The sequence below is a fragment of the Amblyraja radiata genome, chromosome 16 (assembly GCF_010909765.2).
Source record: "Amblyraja radiata isolate CabotCenter1 chromosome 16, sAmbRad1.1.pri, whole genome shotgun sequence".
NCBI classification, from domain to species: Eukaryota; Metazoa; Chordata; class Chondrichthyes; order Rajiformes; family Rajidae; genus Amblyraja; species Amblyraja radiata.
The window spans coordinates 25,779,296-25,805,264 of NC_045971.1; the positions used below are offsets into that span (position 1 = coordinate 25,779,296).

At 44.0% G+C, this 25,969-nt stretch overlaps 1 protein-coding gene across 1 annotated transcript in view; it reads right to left on the reverse strand.

Annotated features, from left to right (window-relative positions):
- Nucleotides 1-25,746, reverse strand: part of LOC116982065 (acid-sensing ion channel 2-like) — a 441,144-nt gene extending 415,398 nt beyond the window's left edge. Inside the window, exon 1 of the mRNA XM_033035350.1 lies at nt 24,297-25,746. Within this exon, the coding sequence (XP_032891241.1) occupies nt 24,297-24,977 (681 nt within the window). The 5' untranslated portion in view covers nt 24,978-25,746. The remainder of the gene's footprint in view (nt 1-24,296) is intronic.
- Between the last annotated feature and the right edge of the window lie 223 nt (nt 25,747-25,969).

Genomic DNA, 25,969 nt, shown 5'->3' on the forward strand with positions numbered 1-25,969 from the left:
CAACAAAATGAGATTTAATGGAAATGATACAACTATATATAATCCTAAGTGAACTTTGCAAACGGGATTTGTAAGTGTTTACCAGTCTAAAGTAGGGTCCCGACACAAAATATGGCCTATCATGGTTCTTTAGTCAGAGGGTGGTTAACCTGTGAAATTATTTGCGACAGAATGCTGTGGAGGGTAAGTCAATTGATATTTTTAAGGCAGAGATAGATTCTTGTTTAGTACGGGTGTCAAGGGTTATGGGGAGAAGGCAAAATAATGGGGATAGGAGGGAGAGATAGATCAGTCATGATTGAATGGTGGAGTAGACTTGATGGGCCAAACGGACTAATTCTGCTCGTATCACTTATGAGCTTATGATCTTCTCCAGCAATGCTGCCTGACCCGCTAAGTTACTCAAGTACCCAGTGTTTCTTTTTGCCCAAATTTCCAGCAGTTCCATGTGATTTTCAGTTGGAAGCTGAACTTGGGATCAAATGTAATGCATACCTTGTGAACGGTCTACCTTTAATCCCATTCACATGGGAGTATCTCATTGACTATAAAGTGCATTGAGATATTCTCAGGTCATGAAATGTGTCGCATCTTTTATTTATTGGCATTCTGTTACACACCCATAAAAACGGCATCAATTCAAACTCAGTTTATTCAATGAAATGCACCAGACCAATTGTATCTTTATGTAGTGTATGGATTCACAAATTAAATATCATACCGAGTTCTTAGACATGTACTTGGAAAATAAAAATTGGAATAGTTTGTTTTTTTAAGTGGTGAAAAAAACTGTTCCAATTTTTATTTTAGAGTAATAGAGGTTATGACAATTTACAAAATTAAGATTTGGGGAATCTACAAATGGACTATTTTCACTTCTGAACTATTTCCTTTGCAGAAATCCATAACATCTTACATATGATGCACTACATTTTTCATTTTGTTAGAATATGTTTGCAAAACAAAATCCCATGGGATAAATGGTTATTGTTTCATTGATAATGTATTTTAAGAAACGTTCAGTGTTGAATGTCATTGAATTTGTTCAGGTTTGCACGTAAGAGCATCCTTATGTTTCATTAAATTGGATCCACTGTTATGATATCTCAAGAGAATGATTTGGTTATTAATCAATACCAAGACTTGGCCAATCCAGTGAAATGCTAACATATTTATAGAACCTACGGCATAAAACGGTACAGCAATGTTCAGCCCACAATGTTTGTGCCGAACATGATGCCAAGTCAAACTGATCTCGTCTGCACTTACATGATCCATATCCCTTTATTTCTTCCACTTCCATTTGCCTAAGTAAAAGCCTCTTAAATGCCACTTTCACATCTGCCTTCACCTCTAGCAGCGAGTTTCAGGTCCCCCTACTTTTGTAAAAAACTTGTCCCCCACAAGACGGTCCCATGGTGTAATGGTTGGCACTCTGGACTTTGAATTCAGCGATCCGAGTTCATATCACGGTGGGACCTCACCACTTTTAAGGATGGCACGGTGGCACAGCAGTAGAATTGCTGCTTAGCAGCGCCAGACACCCGGGTTCGATCCCGACTATGGGTGCTGTCTGTACGGAGTTTGTACGTTCACCCCGTGACTGCGTGGGTTTTCTCCAAGATCTTCAGTTTCCTCCCACACTCAAAAGGTGTACAGGTTGGTAGGTTAATTCTATTAAAAAAAAAAAAAAATTGTCCCCAGTGTGCGTGGGACAGCATTAGTGTGCGGGGATTACTGGTCTGCGCAGACTCGGTAGGCTGAAGGGGCTTTTTACGCACTGTAAGGAAATGGTGTTGGGTAGACTGATGGGACGGAAGGCTGATAAATCCTCAGGGCCTGATGGTCTGCATCCCAGGGTACTCAAGGAGGTGGCTCTATAAATTGTGGATGCATTAGTGATCATTTCCCAATGTTCTATAGATTCTGGATCAGTTCCTGTGGATTGGAGGGTAGCTCTAATGTTACCCCACTTTTCAAGAAAGGAGGGAGAGAGAAAGCAGGGAAGTATAGACCAGTTAGCCTGACATCGGTGGTGGGGAAGATGCTGGAGTTGATTATTAAAGATGTAATCATTTGGATAACAGTAATAGGATTGGTCCAAGTCACCATGGATTTACGAAGGGGAAATCATGCTTAACAAATCTTCTGGAATTTTTTGAGGATGTAACACTTAAAATGGACAAGGGAGAGCCAGTGGATGTAGTGTACCTGGACTTTCAGAAAGCCTTTGATAAGGTCCTTCACAGGAAATTAGTGGGCAAAATTAGAGCACGCGGTATTGGGCGTAGGGTATTGACATGGAAAGAAAATTGGTTGGCAGGCAGGAAACAGAGTAGGGATTAACAGGATGGCAGGCAGTGACTAGTGGGGTGCCGCGAGGCTTGGTGCTGGGACCACAGCTATTTACAATATACATCAATGATTTAGAAGAAGGAATTAAAAGTAACATTAGCAAATTTGCAGTTGACACAAAGCTGGGTTGGCAGTGTGAACTGTGAGGAGGATGCTATGAGGATGCAGAGTGACTTGGACATGTTGGGTGAGTGGGCAGGAGCATGGCAGATGCAGTTTAATGTGGATAAATGTGAGGTTATCCACTTTGGTGGCAAGAATGGGAAGGCAGATTATTATCTGAATGGTGTCAATTTTGGAAAAGGGGAAGTACAATGAGACCTGGGTCTCCTAGTACATCAATCACTGAAAGTAAGTATGCAGGTACAGCAGGCAGTAAAGAAAGCTAATGGCATGTTGGCTTTCATAACGAGAGGGATTGAGTATAGGAGCAAAGAGGTCCTTCTGCAGCTTGTAGAGCCCTGGTGATACCACACTTGGAGTATTGTGTGCAGTTTTGTTCTCCAAATTTGAGGAAGGACATTCTTGCTATTGAGGGAGTGCAGCATAGGCTCATAAGGTTAACGGAACTGTCATATGATGAAAGAATGGAACGACTGGGCTTGTATTCACTGGAATTTAGAAGGATGAGAGGGATTCTTATAGAAACATATAAAATTATTAAGGGAATGAACACGCTAGATGCAGGAAACGTGTTCCTGATGTTGGGGGAGTCCAGAACCAGGTGCCACAGTTTAAGAATAAGGGGTAGGCCATTTAGAGCTAAATGAGGAAACACCTTTTCACACAGAGAGTTGTGAATTTTGTGGAATTCTCTGCCCCAGAATGCAGTGCAGGCTGATTCACTGGATGCATTCAAAAGAGAGTTAGATGGAGCTCTTAGTACTAGCAGAATCTAGGGGAATGGGGCAGAAATTGGGGTACTGATTGGGGATGATCAGCCAAGATCACATTGATTGGCGGTGCTGGCTCGAAGGGCCGAATGGCCTACTCCTGCACCTTTTGTCTATGTATCTAGGTATCTCTAAACTAAATTAATCTCAATTAAACTTTCCCCTTCTCATCTTATAGCAATTCTCTCTAATGTTGGACATTTCCACCTTGGGAAAAAGGTTCTGACCGTCAACCCTATTTGTACCTTACATCATTTAATGTATTTCTTTCAAGTTTCCCCTCAACCTCCGGTGTTCTAAAAAAAAAAAAAAAAGTCTCTCCAACCTCTCCCTGTAGCTGAAACCCTCCCCAACCTCTCCCTGTAGCTGAAACCCTCTAATCCAGGCAGCATTCTGGTAAACCTCATCTGCATCCTCTCCAAAGCCTCCACATCTTTCCTGTAATGGAGCGATCAGAACAGCATGCAATACACTACATCTAGCCTGAACAAAGTCCTATTGAGCTGCCTCTGTAAAGGGCCTGTCCCACTTGGTCGTCATTTGCGCGTCATGCAGATGGCGTACGAAGATTTTGTACATCCCAAAATCCTGGGGCGCCGCATCTTAAGGGCCTACATCGCCATGCACGCGTCATGCGCGCATCACGGCGCGTCGTGACGCGTAAATTACGCGCAAATGACACCCACGTGGGACAGGCCCTTAAGATTCGATAAATGCTTCCTCACATTTTGCATTGAACAAAATGGTAAATTAATAAGATTCATACACTGTGTGAACGAGCATAATTTTACATAATCTGTCAAAACTAATCAAGAATCAATGACTATAATTCTTTGCTATGTTGCATCTAATTAGCATGTGTTTTTCCCCATTAATCTGTGATTAAAATTACCACAACATTTGATATAATGTGACTGAACTCCAGTGATGAAATACCCTAATTATTCACCATATTACTGGAAGCCAACAGAATTTCTGGGAACTTTTAAGTGGCATTTTACAGTCATTTGGCTCTCATCCAGTTCAGGATCCTCCAACAGGGATCCATGCTGAAGATCCCTTATTGTGCCTTTTAGCTCTCAGTTTAGTTTATTGTCACGTAAACCGAGGTACAGTATTCATTCATTCAACTTTTCCTGCATTGCTTAGTGGTTAACCAGCAGGTAAATACAATCATTTATGATGAAGTTTCCTAAGACTCAAAGAGTTAATGGGTTCTCTTTCCACAGATGCTGCCTGACCTGCTGAGTTCCCAGCAATTGTTAACTTCACAATAGCCTTTCACCCTGGCATAGATTACACGTCAAACCCACCAGTGTGGTGCCGATGCATGGAGAATCTACCCAGCAACAGAGTCACTGATCACTCACAAGCATGTGGATCAGTGCGCTAAAAAAATGCCCAAGGTCACATTTTATGCCTTCTCCTGACAAAATAGGACGACTCGTGCATGTGTGATCTACGCAAAAAGAATTTCACTGTGCTGTGCACACACGACAATAAATCACCCAAATGAACGTGTTTAAGGAACTGCAGATGCTGGAAAATCGAAGGTAGTCAAAAATGCTGGAGAAACTCAGCGGGTGAGGCAGCATCTATGGAGCAAAGGAAATAAGCAACGTTTCGGGTCGAAACCTTTCTTCAAACTGATGGAATTTAACATATCCATTTGCAATCCCAGAAAAAATATCAACTAGTAATGACTTCCTTATGGATGTCTAAATAGTTTCCCACCATCTAAGGAATATCAAACCAGTCACTGTCTACGACAATGAAGGATCTACTGTCCTTTAAACAAACACATTTGGTAAGTTTACCATGTCAAAAAACAAATGAATCCGCATTTCGAATGATGGCATCCTTCTTAAACATGTTATTTTTCCAATGCAGGGATCGTGTTTTGGATTTTGCGCTTTTACTCCCATAAAATCAGCTGAAGGGCCCATTTACTGCCTCACCATCAGCCACACTTCAAGGGTCAGGGGCCAAATACCTGGCTCACTGTCAAGCCCACACTCGGGTCCCGTGTCCTTGGACACAACTCACTATCTACCCCACTCCCAGGGCCAGAGGTTTAATAAAAGGCTCTCAGTCCAGGTCAAAGACGCAAAGACCAACTCACCATCAGTCCCACTCCCATCACCAGAGACCTGGCATTGGACTCACTGTCAACGTCACTGCTGGGATCAGAGACCTGGTACTCATCTCACAGACAAATCCTACTGCCAGGGCCAGAGGCCTAGTGCACGGCTTGTTGTCAGACCATTCCCAGGCCCAGACACCAGGCCAACAGCTCCCCAACAACCCCCCCCCATCACACTGTAATTACTTGGAGGAAGCCTTTCAACCCATTGAGGAGATATTGGCTCGCAGAGCAATCCCATTCCCTCATTAATTTATTCCCATTCCCATTCCATCACTCATCCAACCAAGGGACAATATAGGGAGGTCAATTAACCCATGTTAAGCATGTCTTTGGATGTGGGAGGATACTTCTACAGTTGCAGGAAGAACGTGCAAACTCCACAAAGAGAGCAATGGAGGTTAGGATTGAACCCGAGTCACTGGAGCTACAAGGCATTAGCTCTATTTACTAGTAATCACTCCAGATGAGTTTTAAAAGTCTCTAAAGCAGGCAGCTAAATTGTTGGCATCTTGCCATTCAAGCAAAATAACACTGTCACTTGCATTTAAGACACCATCTCTAACTATATTAAGTAATTATTGGATAAACGAACAGATTTCAGTTTGTCCATTATTTTCACACATATACTTTGCATTAGAGTTACCCTTGTTAAATTGTGTTTCAGTTTTCCTACTTACTGCTATTGAGAGCCAGAGAACTGTACACAACGTTAATGAACAGACAGTGGTGCACCTGAGACCCGGGTTCAATCCTGACCTTGGGGGCTGTCTGTATGGAGTTTGCACATTCTCAGTGACTGCATGGGTTTCCTCTGGGTGCTCTGGTTTCCTCCACTTCCTAAAGATATGTAGGGTTGTAGGGTAATTGGCCTCTGTAAAGTGGGATAATATAGAACTGCTGTGAACGGGTGATCAATGGTCAGCATGGACTCGGTGGGCCGAATGGCCTGTTTACATGCTGCACCTTTAAACCTAAAACTGAATAAGAAAATACCATGTGCCCTTTAAGATAGTCGTTGAATTAATTTCCATTCAAGAAAAAAATTGCAATTTATTTTTAATATAGTCACAGGTAGACAAAAATGCCGGAGAAACTCAGCGGTTGAGGCAACATCTAGGAGCGAAGGAATAGGTGACATTTCGGGTCGAGACCCTTCTTCAATATAGTCACAGTAAGTTATCAGAGGAAGAGAGTATTCATAACCATAAGACAAGAAACTGTAGATGCTGGAATCATGAGCAAAACACAAAGTGTTGGAGGAACTCAAGGGGCCAGGCAGCATCAGTGGAGGGAATGGAAAGCAGCTTTTTGGGTTGGGACCCATCTTTAAACTGATTGTAATGGTGGGGGAGAAAGTTGGAAAAGAGAGGTAAGGGGCAGCACAAAGTCTCCTGGGGTGGGGGCAGGCAAAGTTTGGCAAGTGATAGGTGGATACAGGTGAGGGGTGGGTGATTGGTAGATGGGTGAAGTGAGTAACAAAGTCTAGAGGTGAAAATGAAACAAAAGGGAGTCAGTTACGGAGAGGAGAAAAAGGAAGGAAATGTAAAAAGCAGAGGAAGGGATGTGGGTGGAAGGGGACAGGGGGCGAGGGGAAAAGCGGTGGGGTAAAAGGGAAATGAGGGACGGAGGAGGAGTGAGAGTACGAGAGAGATGGAAAGAGCAGGATGATCGGAAGGTGGGAATGAGAGAAATGTGTGTGTGTACCGGGACCACGGGAAAGAGAGTGGAAGACAGAGGGGGGGGGGGGCATTATTTGACATTTGACAGTAGCAGAGAGTCTAATCACCTAATCTTGTCATTCAATAGCATGAGGAACACAGAGACTCTCACTGTCAACACATTCTCAGCGGAAGTCACACCCGAGCAGAAATGCAACTGGGCAGCAACATAAATATTGTGACTGGTCAGTCAGGCACTGGTTTGTCGTTTGAAAGAAAAGCAAAAAGTTCTGAAGTAACTCAGCAGGACTGGCAGTATCTCTGGAGACATGGATAGGCATAGTTTCGGGTCAGGACTCGTCTTCAGGCCACCGAGTTACTCCAGCACTTTGCGTGTTTTTATTTGCAAACCAGCATCTGCAGATCCTTGTGTCGAAATGTCGTTGGTTTGTTGTTGTTGGAAGTTAATCATGGCAGCAGCAGGGCATCACTGCAGGACTTCCTGAGGGACAGTGTGTTACATCTAACAAGCCAGCTACTCCATCTATGACATTCTTTTTACCACAGAGTCAAAAGTGGGGATGCTCATTTAGGTTCATACAATGCCTAATTACATTCACAACTCCTCTGAAAGTAACCTCCTCAACTCTTGGGCAGAAACACAGCGGATTCCTTTGTTTTCATTCTGATCGCATGATGATGGCTTTTGAACTGCAAAAAGTGCTGCAGGAGAGCCTGTTGCCAGCTCTGGGCAAATAGTTAGAGCCTAATTTAAGTAATGCAGCACATTGGTAGAGTTGCTGCCTAATAGCGCCAGCGACATGGGTTCAATCCTGTGCTGGAACCTCTGCTGTTTGTGATATATATATGTGCATCCCGTAGCTCTGCTCTCACTCCCCATCCCCCTACACGTAACAAGGACAGAGTCCCACTTGTCCTCACCTTCCACCCTACCAGCCATCACATACAACAGATAATCCTCTGACATTTTCCCAACCTCCAACGGGATCCCACCACTGGCCACATCTTCCCATCTCATCCCCTCTCAGCTTTCCACAGAGAACGCTCCCTCCGTAACTCCTTGGTCAATTCGTCCCTTCCCACCCAAACCACCCCCTCCCCTATTACTTTCCCTTGCAACCGTAGGAAATGCTGCACTTGTCGCTTTACCTCCCCCCTCGACTCCATCCAAGGACCCAAGCAGTCTTTCCAGGTGAGACAGAGGTTCACCTGCACCTCCTCCAACCTCATCTATTGCATCTGCTGCTCTAGGTGTAAACTGCTCTACATCGGTGAAACCCAGCGCAGGCCTGGCGATCGATTCGCCCAACACCTCCGCACAGTTCGCAATAACCAATCTGATCTCCCGGTGGCTCAGCACTTCAACTGCCCCTCAAATTCCAAATCCGACCTTTCTGTCCTGGGCCTCCTCCATGGCCAGAGTGAGACCCACCGTAAATTGGAAGAGCAGCACCTCCTATTTCGCTTGGTCATGAACATTGACCATCAATTTCAGGTAGTCCTTGCTTTCTCCACCCTTCCCCTTCCCAACTCTCCCATAGCCCACTGTCTCCGCCTCTTCCTTTCTTCTTCTCACCCCCTCTCCCCCCACCCCCACATGAGTCTGAAGAAGGGTCTTGATCCAAAACGTCACCTATTCCTTCGCTCCATAGATGCTGCCTCACCCGCTGAGTTTTTTCAGCATTTTTGTCTACCTTCGATTTTTCCAGCATCTGCAGTTGTTTCTTAAACATCTGAAAGACCAAAGTTGGTTTGCATTTGGTGATGTGTGAAGTGATGCTGGACTACCACAGTTAGCAAGGAAACGATCTGTGGAGATATGTGGCAACTTAGTACTGAAGAACAGGTCTCAGATATGCAGTCAATTGACAACAGCATATATGAAATGGTTCGACACAAAATTCTGGAGTGACTCATTGGGTCAAGCAGCATCTCTAGGGATAAAGAATGGGTGACTTTTTGGGTCGGGACCCTTCTTCAGACAGACAATGAAATGGTTAATTTGGTTCAGAAGAAAGGTAACTGTTTAAGCCATTAAGGATCTGAAACAAATAATGAAGTTACGCAAAACAGATATGAATAAAAATCAAGTTTGGCATCAAAAATGACAAACTAAGATAAAAATCACTAATGGAGAGGACACGTTCGAAAAGAAACACTAAAAAAAATATTGTTTACGTTCATTTTTGCAAGCGAGCTTTGTCTGCCCACTATTCACAACATGAAAATGAAATATTAAGTGATCTTAAGTCTCAGGAAGGTCAAAGCCCCTAATGCAAAACAGCTAGAAATTACAATTGTTTATATAACTATTATTGCAATTCGGAGCTAAGGAAGTGTTGTGAAGATTGGTAAAACAACCACAACACTTATTAACTTTGTATTAAAATTATGTAAGATGGAGAATGAATTTGTGAGGGTCATTAAATTAAAGTGCATACTAACTGAAAAGAATGTACTGTGGCTAAGCAGCATCTCATCATAGAGAGCTGGAAAATTAGCCAAGCTGACAGTCTCGCGTACGATTCAGGCAGCACAGTGGCGCAGCGGTAGAGTTGCTGCTTTACAGCGCCAGAGACCTGGGTTTGATCCTGACTACGGATCCTCTGTACGGTGTTTGTACGTTTTCCCTTTGACCGCATGGGTTTTCTCTGGGTGCTCATGTTTCCTCCCACATCCAAAAGATGTGCATGTTTGTTGATTAAATGGCTTCTATAAATTGTCCCTGGTGTGCAGGATAGAACTAGTGCAAGGGTGATCGCTGGTTGGCTTGTACTCAGTGGACCAAAGAGCCTGATTCCATGCTCTCTCTCTCTCTCTAAACTAAAGTAAACAAGACTACATCCACAAAATAAGCTAGATTAAACATTCAGTTTGAGTTCAGATGTAGTGATGCTATGGAAAGATTATGTGCTAATGACCATAATGCGATCCATTGATCAGTGAATAAATGTTCAACCTGTACAGCATTAACTTCATCAGTCAAAGTAGCGTACTATCGCAACAATGAAGAAACATTTAGACAGGTACAGGGTTAGGATAGGTTTAGAGGGATATGGGCCAAACACAGGCAAGTGGGACTAGTTTTTGATGGGGTATGTTGGTCGGAGTGGGCAAGTTGGGCCGAAGGACCCGTTTCCACGCTGTATGACTAAGGGTCCCGACCTGAAGTGTTTTATGTGCATTTCCCTCAAAAGGATATAGTTTAGTTTAGAGATACAGTGGGGAAACAGGCTCTTCGGCCCACCGACAAGCGATCCACCAACATTAACACTATCCAACACACACTAGGGACAGTTTACATACTTATACCAGCCAACTGACCTACAAACCTGTGCGTCTTTGGAGTGTGGGAGGAAACGGATGACCTCGGAGAAAACCCACGCGGTCACGGGGAGAAACAAACTCCGTACAGACAGCGCCCGTAGTCGGGATCGAACCCAGGTCTCTGGTGCCATATGACAGCAACTATAGGGTGTGTTGCCCTAAATAGCACATGGGAATCGGTCGACATGCTCAGAAAACATAGGAGCAACAATGCCAAAACGCAATTGAAAGGTGCAAAAGCAGTAACGGAGACAGGGTGACTGTGGCATTGTTTATTTGAAGCGGAGAGCCCGAGACAGAACAAAACAAATTGATCCGGAATTGTGCCAACAAAGCACAGTACTTGAAACGTGTAGAGTGGGGCCAGAACACAGACTAAGAGATAGAACAGAGAGATAGAAACATCCAAAGGACCAGGTTGCAGAAGTGAATGACATTTGCCACAGAGCTCAATAGAAATTCATGGAAGGGGGCCAATTAAAACGAGTGGCGGTGTGCAGAGGGGAAAACAGGATAGGAAATGAATGAAACATCAAACATATTTTTGAAAGGAGCAACGTAAAGGTAGCTCTGGGAGCCAAGATCAAAGAGAAAAAGCAGAGAGTATCTTGACAGGGTGCAATGGCATTTATTGTGGAACTGGTTAAGGATACGAAGTGGAAGCCAAATAGAGCAGTGAGTTTTATGATGAACGCTGCCACATTTTGTGTGGAGTGATATTATGGAGTCACATTTAGTTTAGTTTAGAGATACAGCATGGAAACAGGTCCTTCAGCCCATCCGAGTCTGCACCAACCACAATCACCAGAACACTAGTTCTATCCTACCCACTAGGGGTCATTTACAGAAGCCAATTAACCAAGGGTTTTCTCCGAGGTCTCCCGTTTCCTCCCACAATCCAAAGACGTACAAGTTTGGAGGTGAATTGGCTGGTATAAGTATGTAAACTGTCCCTGGTGTGTGTCGGATAGTGTTAATGTGGGGGTGGATCGCTTGTCGATGGGCCGAAGAGCCTGTTTCCCCGCTGTATCTCTAAACTAAACCCTTTTGAGGCAAACTAAAGAACCCGCGTTGGATCTCCGTACAAATGTACCTTATTCTCTTACACACAGACGCACAAAATACCTCGGAGTAGACATGCTACCACGAGTGACAGCAAGCCTGGTTCGCCGCTGCGAGGAAATAACTATTTGGTGAACTTTTGGCAACTTTGTCGGCACTAGAAACATGGCGACTCTTTGTGAACTGCCCAGGTGAGGTCTGCTGTATGATTTTACCGGATTGTATGCAATAAACAAAAGAATTTTGCCGTACCTAGATACATGGAACAATAAAGTGAAGTATCATTGAATATTCTTTTCTCCTCTACCATTGGAGCAGTACTGATGCAGAAGTACTAGTGGAGCAGTAAGTGTGTGCCGGACAGATAACGCACCATGGTTACTCAGCCAGGCTAGTCCGACAGCACTTCCCCGAGGATTGATATCTATAACAAGGAAGGCAAATGAATGGAAACACTGCCATAAACTCACACACAATCCCGACTTAGAAACGCATGCCCATTCCTTCATCGAGTCTACATTCTGGACTCTGCACTGATGGGCAGTACTGTGCCCAAGGATTGAAGTGGCTTCACCATCTTCTCAAGAGCTATCAAGGTTTAACTAAAAATCCCGACCTTGCCAGTGTCTCCTGCATCCTGAAAAAACGTGAATAAGTCTGTACTTTGTGAACATATTACATGATTTACGTTTGGGCTTACAAGTGGAGACTGAATAAATTGCCAATGTTTGTGGATTTGTGAAAACAAGCCTCTTATCTTATTTAAACCTTCAAAATTCCTTCATCTTTTTTGAACAATCGTACAATATGGAATGCAAAATGAATCAGTAAATGTTTAACGTCTTCTGGGTCAGCTGCATTTCTGAAGCCCCTGTCCCACTTTCACGACCTAATTGGCGACCTCTGCCGAGTTTGCCCTTGACTCACACTCGCAGCATGGTCGTCATGAGGTCGTAGGAGGTCTTCGTAATTCTTCCTCATGCTTGTGAGTGGTCTCCGCGTACTCGTGGCCTCAAGTAGGTTGCGGCGTTTTTTCCAGCCTTATAAAAAATGTCCACGAGTAAAAAAAAAAAAGGTCGGCATGGAAAAAATTGATACTTTTTACTCGTAGGTAGGTCGTAGTAGATTGTGATGATAGTCGTAGGTAGTCGTAGGTCGGTAACTGGCCCGAGAAAAAAAAATGCAAACATGACATCATTTTATCATGTGATCATTTTCCACTCGTAGCTAGTCGTAGTTGGTCTTAGGTGTGGAAGACTGAGGTCGAGGGGGGTCGTAGGAAGTCGTAGACATAGTCGTAGGAGGTCTTTTACTTCGGCGAGTCACCATGGCCTTGACATTTTTTTCCAACTCGTCTAGGGTCTTCTAAACTCGTGGATTTAGGTCGTCCAAGTGGGGCAGGCCCTTAAGTCAATCAATGCTTGGATCAGCCTTGAAAATCCATCTGATCTTTTACAGCTTTTTCTACAAAGTTTTCAAAGTGCAAATATTGCGGCCAACAATGTTGTGAAGCGTGACACCGTCCAGTACCAACCACCACGTTTCAGTGGGTTGAGGAATCAGTGCCGCCGAGAGCGAGGAGGGCCGCTGAACACGTTGGGGTCCCAGCTGGGGGCCTCTGAGATCAAAGGGGGACGCGCCAGGGGTTCACTGAGAAAGAAGGGGGACCCGGCTGCGTGTGTGGAGTTAGCACGTTTTTCTCGTGACCAAATGGATTCCCTCTAGGTTTCCGTTCTCCTCCCACATCCCATAGACGTACAGGTTAGCAGAGTAATTAAATTTGGTAAATTGTCCTGAAGGAGTCGATGCATAAATGGGATAACAAAGAATGGGTGATCAATGGTTACCGTGGATCCAATGGGCCGAAGGATCCATTCTCATGCTATAGCTTTCAATCAAAAACCATTACTGCATGTTGAGCCTTTCAAAGAATGTTGCATTGTCCTAAAATCTTTGACCAATTTGGCCAGAAGGTTCCAGCTGATTGTACAATTACCTTCATTTCCATGATGGTGCAAAAAAGTTGACACGATGCCATTAATCACATCTAGATGTCATAATGCCGAAGACGCATGACTTGAGATTTGGCGATTTCAGGTGTCAAACAATAAAATATTCTCACCTCCAACACTCTCGGCAATAAAATATTAAGTAACCACAACACAATCCACACGATTTTAAGATCAAAACAACATTTTAGACAGGTTGTAGATTTTGAATGTCTGTTATATTTTGGGTTATTTCTATGTCTGAGGTTGGTGGGGGGTACACATTCACTGAGCTCTGGTCTTCTACCAGATCCACTTGAGAAGTTTACAAAGCATCAGTTCATGTATCATTAATATCCATGAAAAGGACAAACCAGGAGATCAAAGATCAGCAGATCTAGATAATGCAACAGAGAGGAAGGCAGGCAGAGAGGCAGGCAGAGACAGACAGAGACAGACAGAGACAGGCAGAGACAGGCAGAGACAGACAGAGACAGACAGAGACAGACAGAGACAGACAGAGACAGACAGAGACATAAAATGTTCACACAATGTGAGCTACTCTTGAACGTGAAGCTTATCTAGAATTCAAATATAACAGCCCAGTTCAACACCAATGACTGAACACTACTTTTGAGATCATTTTGTTCCAATGACTTGCTGGTAATGGGCTGAAAGTGATTTCCTGCTCTATTTATCTGAATATCTGCCAATAAAACAGAGCCGAGTTCAAATATAATACTTCAAACACACAGGTCTTTTTGGCACTTTATTTAATGATTTTCTCATTATTAAGTGTTATTTTCTTCCCATCTCTTTATAAAGACATCAGACCATCTGCTCTGATTTATACTTTGCAGTACCTGCAATATTTTGCCTTTGGACCCTTTCATCTTCCCTTTGGGAAGATTAATGGCCTCGGTTATTATCTGCTATTGGCAAGATGCCCAGTATCAAGTTGTTGAGGGGTGTGAGATCTGGGCTTGCAACTTTAGCATTGCAGGATCACCATTGACTAGAGATTTTCTGGGCCATGTCAATACTGCTGGCAGAAATAAAGCAGAGTCCGGGCATTTTAAGACAAGTAACTCACTTCTTTATCCCTGAATGTCTATCAATCATTTACAACGAGGTCAGACTGTGATGGGATATTCAACGGGACGCCTGCGATCTTCCCAAAAAGCTCATCATCATCAGGAGAACAATGTTTTTCTGCCACTCAACTCAATAACCCAAGAAGGGTCTTGACACAAAACAACACCCATTCCTTCTCTCCAGAGATGCTGCCTGTCCCGCAGAGGTATTCCAGCATTTTGTGTCTGCCTTCAATGAAACCAGCATCTGCAGTTCCTTCCTACACAATCAACACCAAAACACTGTGACTAGATCTACAGGTTTTGTTTGAGTAACTCCTGGCACATTAGTGTAGTTTTGAGATACATTGTATAAACAGGCACTTCAGCGTGGTAAGTCCACGCCGACCATCGATTACCCTTTTGCACTAGATCTATGTTATCTCACTTTCTCATCGAATCGCTACACACTATGAGCATCTTTCAGAGACCAATTAATCAACAAACCTACACACCATTGGGATGTGGGAGGAGACCAGAGGAAACCCATGCGGGCACAGGAAGAATGTTCACACAGACGGCACCCAAGGTCTGGATCAAACCCAGGTCTCTGGTGCTGAGAGGCAGTAGCTCTTCCAAATGCGCCATTGTGCCGCCTTCAAAATGTCAAAACCATTCCTTCCCCTGTATCACCATTGCTCAGCACCATGTGGCCACACCATCACCTTCTTTATATCCTATTCATAAACTGGTTCAAATATTGCCATTTGATTATTACTGCTCAGTTAATGCCATGGAGTTGCTTGTTCAACATTGCAATTGTATCAGTACAAGACCTGCAATGGTTGAAAGAGAATACCCGTTAATATGTTTTCAGGGAAGCTAAAGATGAGTCATGAATCTGTTATCTTGCAAGCACCCACCCACATCCCGAATATAAATACATATGTACAAAACAATACAATGGATTTACTGAGTCCTTTAAATGGTAAGTGGAAGTATGATAGGAAATAGTGCAACATGCTGCCACAGAGGAATTAATCATATAGATGCATAAAGTCTCTTTCCAAGAGTGGGTGATTCGAGGACCAGGGACTATTCTCCACCATCATGTTATATTCCAGTCTTTGCAGTCTGTTGCTTCTGTAGTTTAGAAGAAGCTCAGTGTGTACCGAATTGCACCAAGTGTTTAAAGATTATACTAGAAATTGTAGTCAAAACCCTTCTACCACTTTTGCATTAATTTTCGATCAAAAAAAAAAAAATCACGCATCTAAATACCTGCAATATTACATAAAACACAAAGTGTTTGGAAAAACGCAGCAGATCCGGTGGCAGCAGTGGTGGGGATGGATAAGTGAAGTTTCAGGTCCAGACTCTAGACTTTAGAGATACAGCGTGGGAATTGGTATTTTGGCCCACAGAGTCCACACCGACCAACGATCACCCCATACACACTAGGCTCAATTTACAATTTACTGAAGCCAATTAACCTGCACGTCTTTGGAGTAGTGGAGAATGCCCGAGCACCCAGAAAAAAACCCACGCGGTCACAGGGAGAACGTGCAAACTCAGTACAGACAGCACGTGTCGTCATGATCGAACATGGGTCTCTGCCGCTGTAAGGCAGCAACTCTACCACTGCGCCACCGTAATGGTCTTCAGACCATTATCCATTCCCTCCACTGATGCTGCCTGAACTGTTGAGTTGCTCCAGGACGTTGTAATTTACTCAAGATACCAGAAACTGCAGTTCCTGGGGTGTCTATCATATTATATTCAGCTTATAGCCTATTTATAACCAAGAATACAATGTTTTCCAGCACTTTTTGCGCATTCTTCTTTTCTTTCTGGCGATGGAATCCAATGCTTGAATGGAGTTTCCAGGTGATTAACGTTTCAGTAATTATCCCAAGTTAACATCTGCTGTTTGTTTGGCTGGATACAATTGATCAGTTATTTGTCTCTGTGGGGACTAACTTGCACTGCTTCACCTCCTCTCATGTTTAACTGATGATCAGTTTGATACCATGTTGATTGGCGAAGAGTCATTAACAAGATGCTGAGTTCATGGGTGGGTGGTTGACTTGAGTCGCCAGCCAATCTAAACTGCTTAACAGCAGCACCCGTGTCGAGTTGCTGCCTTACAACTGCAGAGACACGGGTTCGATCCCGACTACGGGTGCTGTCTGTATGGGATTTTTTAATATCCTCTCTGTGACCGCGTGGGTTTTCCATGGGTGCTCCGGATTCCTTCAACACTCCAAAGACGTACAGGTTTGTAGGTTAGGTGTTCAAAAGGGAACTGCAGATGCTGGAATATCGAAGGTACACAAAATTGCTGGAGGAACTCAGCGGGTGCAGCAGCATCTATGGAGCGAAGGAGGAGAACTTCTTCAAAGTAGGCATACCTTGAAGAGATATCGCAGTGGAGTAGACAAAGTGTTCAAAAGGGAACTGCAGATGCTGGAATATCGAAGGAGGGTTTCGGCCCGAAACGTCGCCTATTTCCTTCGCTCCATAGATGCTGCTGCACCCGCTGAGTTCCTCCAGCAATTTTGTGTACCTACCAGGTTTGTAGGTTAATTGGCTTTGGTAAAGATTGTAAGTTGTCCCTCGTGTGCAGGGTGGTGCTCGTGTACGGGGATCGCTGGTCGGCACAGACTCGGTGGGCTGAAGGGCCCGTTTCCACGATGTATCCCTAAACTAAATATAACCTGCAACCCCTAAAGTAATACAAATTTGTTATGCCTATAGATACACATGCATAATCCCTTGGATAAAACAATGCATGCTAAATGGAGGTTGAAGTCATTCATTGACCAATGGCTGGGGTGGCTGCACATGCCGGAGATGGGTATTCCCTAGCATTGACATTCGGTGGCAGTAGGGCTGAAACAATCAAAGGCAACTGCATCTGTTCTAATCCTCATATCCCACCTTCCCTTCAACTCAGACTCCTTCCAGATTTGCAAGCCACACAGTGTCATCATGCACCCCTAACATTTTCCTCTCTCCAACCCATTATATCCTTATCCAGTATCCATTTTAAATCCTCAATGACACGGCAACATAAGCAGTTGGTGAAGGACCAGCCAGAAGATAGTGATGATACAGACGCAGCATCAATCTATTTCATACCATCAAGCATTTTTTTTTGTCTAACTGTAGTCTTGTAGGTCTGTGTCCAAGATGGCTGCCGTGAAGGGAGAGTGGACGCTGGCACGAATTGGTTGCCGCTGCTCTCTCTTCACACTGTGTTTTTGATTTTCTGTTTTTGGATTGAATTCTGTTTTTAATTTGTGTCTCTGTGATGTCTTTATTATTTGTTATATTCCGATTATATGTTATTCCGATTAAATGTCTATTATTGTTATGTCTGTATTCTTTCTTTATGTGCTGCACGGAGAGGACGCTGGCGCTGTTTGTTCGCCGCTTCTCCGTTTGCTATTGTCTGTTACTATTGTAAAGCGACTTTGAGTCTTAGAAAAGCGCTATAAAAATAAAATTTATTATTATTATTATTATCACCTCTGAAGCACTGGGGGGAGATGATTTAGGTGGGGGATGAGGATGCTATGGGAATTTGATATGGAGATAAGCAGCCTGCTGTCAGTGTAGGGAATAAGGATAAAATATTTGACCAAAACACAAAGTGCTGGAGTAACTCAGGAAGCATCTATGGAGAGAATGGATTGGTGACGTTTCAATTTGGGACCATTCTTCAGAATTAGTCTGAAGAAGGGTGTCGACCCAAAACGTAGCCTACCCATTCCCTCTATAGATACTGCCCGACCCACTGAGTTACTCCAGCACTTGGTGTTTTGCTCAAGTTGGTAAAGGAGCAGCAGTTCCTCATATAATGAAGGTCAAACATTTTCTAGTTTGCTGGAGGCCAGTTCCCGCACAAGATCCATTGTAGAAACAGGCATATAAAAAAAAATGTTGGTTAATGTTGCAGGAAGTCGACTCTGAAGCTTACATTTAACATGGAGAAGTCTAGCGTTGATGGTCTAAACCTTCAGCAGAGCATGCTCTTCGTAGTATGTGTAGGAATGAACTGCAGATGCTGGTTTAAACCAAAGATGGGCACAAAAAGCTGGAGTAACTCAGCGGGTCAGGCAGCATCTCTGGAGAGAAGGAATGGTTCAAGTTTCGGGTCGAGACCTTTCTTCAGACTCTGAAGATGGGTCGAGATCAAAAATAACACCCATTCCTTCTCTCTGGTGATGCTGCCCGAGTTACTCCAGCTCTTGTATCTATGCTCTTTGCAATGGCACACAAACTAGCCAAGAACTGGTGTAAGCAATTATGGTGTGCCCGATCACTGAGGTTGGATCTCCTGGTGCAGCAGTGAGCCGATGCATGGGTGCTGCAGTGAAAATGTAAGCTACAGTCATGATGGCTGCATATTATGCCGTTTCATAACTCCACGCCCAATTTCACAATGCTATTCTGCCAGAGCCTCAGCCATCCCACTCTCACTGTTAACATTAATATGGAGATGATGCAGACCAAAATGCTGGAGTAACTCAGCGAGTCGGGCAGCATCACTGGGGGAAATTAATAGATGGCATCTCAGGTTGACACCCTTCTTCAGACTGAGAGTCAGGGGAGAGAGAAACTAGAGGTACGAAAAGGTACAAAGAACAAATAAATGAAAGGTATGAGAAGAACAAATCAGAGCCAGCAATGGTGATCGTGGAAAAGTGGAGCCCACAAGGGCCAATTGGTTGGCTGTGGATAACTAGGCCTTGTTGGTCTACAGCTACTAAAGATCATTCTCTAAAGCCATTTATAATCCATTTAATTGAATATCTACATTGCCTATCAGAGAGTGTTGACGCAATTAGACCAAAGTCATACAGAATACAGGCTTAATGGGAATGTGAATGCAGTTTTTAAATTGATCTTTACATTTAAAAAAAAATTGGTTTGAATTGTTTTTATTCATTTTGAGGTAGCTTTTATTTTTGCATCGAGGCGATGCAGTAATGATCAGTTGCAGATGGAAACTAAAGAATGGGTATGAGGGCAAATTATTACCCGATACAAGTATCAAAGCGAAGGATGATGCGTACAAATTAGCCAGAAAAAGCAGCATACCGGAGGACTGGGAGAAATTCAGAGACCAGCAGAGGAGGACAAAGGGCTTAATTAGGAAAGGAAAAATAGATTATGAAAGAAAACTGGCAGGGAACATAAAAACTGACTGCAAAAGTTTTTATAGATATGTGAAAAGAAAGAGATTAGTTAAAACAAATGTAGGTCCCTTGCAGTCAGAAACAGGTGAGTTGATCATGGGGAACAAGGATATGGCGGACCAATTGAATAACTACTTTGGTTCCGTCTTCACTAAGGAAGACATAAATAATCTGCCGGAAATAGCAGGGGACCGCGGGTCAAAGGAGTTGGAGGAATTGAGTGAAATCCAGGTTAGCCGGGAAGTGGTGTTGGGTAAATTGAATGGATTAAAGGCCGATAAATCCCCAGGGCCAGATAGGCTGCATCCCAGAGTACTTAAGGAAGTAGCTCCAGAAATAGTGGATGCATTAGTAATAATCTTTCAAAACTCTTTAGATTCTGGAGTAGTTCCTGAGGATTGGCGGGTAGCAAACGTAACCCCACTTTTTAAGAAGGGAGGGAGAGAGAAAACGGGGAATTACAGACCAGTTAGTCTAACATCGGTAGTGGGGAAACTGCTAGAGTCAGTTATTAAAGATGGGATAGCAGCACATTTGGAAAGTGGTGAAATCATTGGACAAAGTCAGCATGGATTTACAAAAGGTAAATCATGTCTGACGAATCTTATAGAATTTTTCGAGGATGTAACTAGTAGCGTGGAGAGGGGAGAACCAGTGGATGTGGTGTATCTGGACTTCCAGAAGGCTTTCGACAAGGTCCCACATAAGAGATTAGTTTACAAACTTAAAGCACACGGCATTGGGGGTTCAGTATTGATGTGGATAGAGAACTGGCTGGCAAACAGGAAGCAAAGAGTAGGAGTAAACGGGTCCTTTTCACAATGGCAGGCAGTGACTAGTGGGGTACCGCAAGGCTCAGTGCTGGGACCCCAGCTATTTACAATATATATTAATGATCTGGATGAGGGAATTGAAGGCAATATCTCCAAGTTTGCGGATGACACTAAGCTGGGGGGCAGTGTTAGCTGTGAGGAGGATGCTAGGAGACTGCAAGGTGACTTGGATAGGCTGGGTGAGTGGGCAAATGTTTGGCAGATGCAGTATAATGTGGATAAATGTGAGGTTATCCATTTTGGTGGCAAAAACATGAAAGCAGACTATTATCTAAATGGTGGCCGACTAGGAAAAGGGGAGATGCAGCGAGACCTGGGTGTCATGGTACACCAGTCATTGAAAGTGGGCATGCAGGTGCAGCAGGCAGTGAAGAAAGCGAATGGTATGTTAGCTTTCATAGCAAAAGGATTTGAGTACAGGAGCAGGGAGGTTCTACTGCAGTTGTACAGGGTCTTGGTGAGACCACACCTGGAGTATTGCGTACAGTTTTGGTCTCCAAATCTGAGGAAGGACATTATTGCCATAGAGGGAGTGCAGAGAAGGTTCACCAGACTGATTCCTGGGATGTCAGGACTGTCTTATGAAGAAAGACTGGATAGACTTGGTTTATACTCTCTAGAATTTAGGAGATTGAGAGGGGATCTTATAGAAACTTACAAAATTCTTAAGGGGTTGGACAGGCTAGATGCAGGAAGATTGCTCCCGATGTTGGGGAAGTCCAGGACAAGGGGTCACAGCTTAAGGATAAGGGGGAAATCCTTTAAAACCGTGATGAGAAGAACTTTTTTCACACAGAGAGTGGTGAATCTCTGGAACTCCCTGCCACAGAGGGTAGTCGAGGCCAGTTCATTGGCTATATTTAAGAGGGAGTTAGATGTGGCCCTTGTGGCTAAGGGGATCAGAGGGTATGGAGAGAAGGCAGGTACGGGATACTGAGTTGGATGATCAGCCATGATCATATTGAATGGCGGTGCAGGCTCGAAGGGCCGAATGGCCTACTCCTGCACCTAATTTCTATGTTTCTATGTTTCTATGATATCATATTCTTCCTGCAATGTCGAGGCCAGGGAGCAGCTCATTTGTCCCGATGCCTAACGTTAGAAAAAAAACACTTTACCACCAGCCGCACTGCTCCCGGTCACCGGTTGAACCAATGCCAGAAAGCATCAAATAGTAATTGCAAGATGAAGAAGTCCACTAGCAAACAGACAGTCAGTCATTGCCATAGAAACCGGCTCTTCAGCCCAACTTGTGCATGTTGACCAAGATGCCCCTTCTAAGCTAGTCCCATTTTACCCCATTTGGCCCACATCCCTCTAACCTTTCCTATCCATCTATTGTACCCATCCTAATGTCCATTCAATGTCATTATTGTCCTATATGGGACACATGACAATAATCTCTCTTGACTTGACTTGTGCCCGTCTGAACTACTTCCTCTGGCAGCTCATTCCATATACCCACCACCCTGTGGGTGAAAAAGTTGTCCTTAACTTCCTATCAGGTCTTTCCCCTCTCACCTCAAATCTATGTTCTTTAATTCTTGATTCCCTGTATTTACTCTATCTGTTCCCCCCATGATTGTATACACCTCTGCCAAGCCATCCATCAGTGCCTTGTTCTCCAAGGAATAAAGTCCTATTGACAGTGGATGTTCTCTTGAAATAATGTATTTTCCCTCTTTCTCTCTTGAAATATTCTCTTGCCAACTTGCAAGGTCAAGAAAGGGCGTAGATTGGAGCTCCCTGGCCCAATATTCGGAATATGTCGGAAGGGAGAGTGTACGCTGGCGCGGTTTAGCTGCCGCTGCTCTCTCTTCACATTGTGTTTTTGATTTTTTTGTCTTTGGATCAAATTCTGTCTTTAATTTGTGTATTGGTGATGTCTTTATTATTTATTTTACTCCGATTATATGTTTTTTACTCTTGTTAAATTCTGTAAGGTGTCCTTGAGACTTTTGAAAGGCGCCCATAAATAAAATGTATTATTATTATTAATATAGCAGCATTGACGTCAAGTTAGCAATATTTGCTGAGTAGTTTGGGTATTGGTCATATGTACTTTCCGAGAACAATGAGGGACCATTGGGGACTAAAAGGAATACTTTGTAACTTTGACAGTGCCCTTTATGTGGTGATACATTGCAAAACAAAGAATCTCACTGAGACATGGCACGTGTGATAATAAAGTATAATTAATTTACTCACTGCTAATTCATGTATAATTCATTTACACACCAGTGCCATGGTTTGCCCTGCCAATGGGCACCTGAACCAGAGCCTCTTCGGTGCAGTGAGCACTTAGAAGACCACATTAGAGTGCTACCAATCCCAATTGTTTTGCTAGATATGGTGTCACCTCAGCAAGAACCACCTCTCCTGCTTCTACCTGACTATAGATCCATTTGCACCAGAAGGTATTTCTAGACTCAATATTTATTTACTAAAAATAGGTCTCTTATGTTATGCAGAAAGAACGCAAACACTTAAAGTTAAAGAGAAAGAAACCTCCACCTCATTAAGATCTGAAAAGGAATAAAAGTCAGATTTCTTGTTGCATCATTAGTTCCCTCAGCCAGTTGTAGCCTTCACAGACAGTGGGAAGCATGATTTTATTATACGAAAGTTAATATGTTTGAATCAAGTTCCTTCATCTATTTGAGATACAAAGGATCTGGGTACAAATGTGTTCACTTTTCACCAAATAATATTATAAAGAACATTCCCCGTATTAACGTTTATGTTGGAAATTTACACATTTCTATTATATATTCAAAAGTGATTTCATTCCACAAGCCTGTCTTGTCATGTGTATCAAACACCTACTCCACTGCTAATGGTAGAAAATGTCAGGCATATATCAGTAGAAGGGGAATTTGTAGGTTAGTATTCTAGATATACGAGTTGTAATGAAATGCAAAGGGACATATGCCAATTTAAAAATAACTTTCAAGATTAACATGTAATAATAGCACAAGAACTTCATAATACTTTGGATCTGTTGCAGCCTCTTCTGTTATCAGGCAACAAGGAAGTCAAGAAACAATATACGCAGTCAACTATTTGACAAGTTATTTTTCCTACATTGTCCATGCCTCTGGAGACCCAGATTCACATGTTCATAAATTGTAGGAGCAGGATTGAGCCACCCGGTGTCCACTCCGCAAATGATTCCACCAGTTACAACTTATCCGGCATGTCAATAATAATGTCAAGTGAGCCCATTCCCACTTAGATCCCTTGAATCCGACAGATGGTCCATTTGCCATTGCTTTTTGAACGCACAACCTAGAATTAGTAAAGTTAAACGAACGATTCAAGACATCTGCCCTTGTAACGTAGTCACTTGAAGTGATCACCTTACAAACAACAGAGTATCCAAGTAATACCTTTATTAATAAGATTTTCCATCCACTGTCGTTAAAAATGCATCCCAGAATATTTCATTGATAGCAACCGAAGTCCCTGCACCCATACAGAGATAACGCGAGCACTGTTTTGTGTTTACTGTTCTGTGACGTGTAATACAGTTGCATGGTGAGGAATAACATGTCGACTCACAGCTGGGTTGCAGCAGATGAGCGTTTGCGCGATTTCAATGCGATTTGGTAAATACTTTCCAATTCATTAAGAGGCAATAGACGGAACACAACATGTACATTTCTTTGCCAGATCAAGTAACGTGTCATTTCCAAAGTAGGTAACAATAAGGAACTAAGAAAAGAAAAAGACTCACTGAGGTAAAATTCTGTGGCCCACATATGTCCCCTCGGTATCTGCAAGAGAGAAGCATATCATCCAACTGGTGGCCCAAGCGGTCCATGAAATTCAGGCTGATGCCCTCAAAACTGCGGGGCGGCAGAAAGAGACGAAAGTCGGAGAGTCTGTGGAACCACTGCTGCCTGTCTTCCTTGAGGAGTTCAATAACCAGGGGCCGTGCTGTGCGGTTCTCGTTCAGCAGTCCCAACCACTGGCCCGCGTAGTACAGGTCACTTTTGGTCAGCTGGTAGAAGCGGACGGGGTTGTTGTTGCAGATGGTGAGGGCGGGGAAGTTGAGCTCCTTGCTCCAGTCCATGTGGAAGCGGGTGTGGGACGGGAAGGACAGCAGGTAGAGGAACCGGTTGGACGACCAGGAGATGAGGAACCCCAGCGAGGTACAAAAAGCCAAGAACCAGACGGCTCGGCGGTGCAGGGAGTAGTGTTGCGAGCAGATGTACTTAATCCCGTGTATCTTCACCCTCTTCACAAACGTCTGAGTTATCTTGTTGACGCTCGGATGCCTGCCCTTCCCCTTGCCCCTCTGCGGGTTGGTGGTGGCTCTGGTTTCTCGGGGACCCTCTGGGGCCATGTCTCCCCAGGGCCTCACTCCGATAACTGCAACGTCCTCCAAGCAAAACCCAACGCCACTTTCCCACATCCAGCCCGCCGGCTACACACAGGGTCCAAATCCCAAAATCCAAATCAAGGCGGCTCTCAAACAGGCGGCGACAACCCTGTCATTCTTCAGAACTTTTCCCCCCCACAAACAGGCTTCATTGTAAAACCAGTGCAGGAAAATAACTGTAGATGCTGGTTTACACCGAAGACGGGCACACGATGCCGGAGTCTATCTGCATTTTAAACCATGTGAGCTCCATCTGAGAAGAAAATAACAGCAAAAAAAATGGAAATCCCTTTTTTTTTGTATTCCATCAACTTTAATGACTGGCATTGCAGTGAGCGTGGATGGGCGAGCGACCTGTCCGCCTTCTCTCTATCACACTCAGTGAGAGGGCTGCATACGCCCACGGACTCACGCAGCCGGCTTCCCTCGCGATTGAGAGTGACCGGTGTCCATGACTGGAAGGCGAATGCATGGTGTCCGTGGCTTCAGATGTGCTCAGCGTGTTACCAATCTCCGCCGCTGCACCTTACACTTGCTCCCCATAGTTTGAACTCTCTATCTATCTCTCTCTCGCCTCCTCCCCCTCCTCCAATGCACTGTGCGAGGCTCCGGGCAGCGCCGGTGCAACTTGGAGCTTCGCTTGTGCTACCCCCCGGGACAGGCGAAATCGCATCCAGTTGCATTCACGATGTGGCTTCACCCGTTTCCATACCAATCCAGCATCCCCTCCACTCCTCCCCCAGCGAAGCGCAGAGCAGAGCCGCGAGAAGACACAACCCCTCCTTCACTTTGTAGATCTCATTCTAACCTAGCTCCCGAGTGTCAGCCAAATGAGTAACGAGGGCAACAGCCAATTGTGAAAAAGGGCAGGGAGCTCTCTCGCCAATCGGCTGGAAGTAGGCAATGATTAATTCATAGGCAGGAGATGCTTCACAATGCAACGTCCCGGCTGCGTTAACCCCCTCGCTGCCGAATGGCAGTCAGCACTTCGGGAAAAATAAAAGCAACTTTAGCATGATATTTAT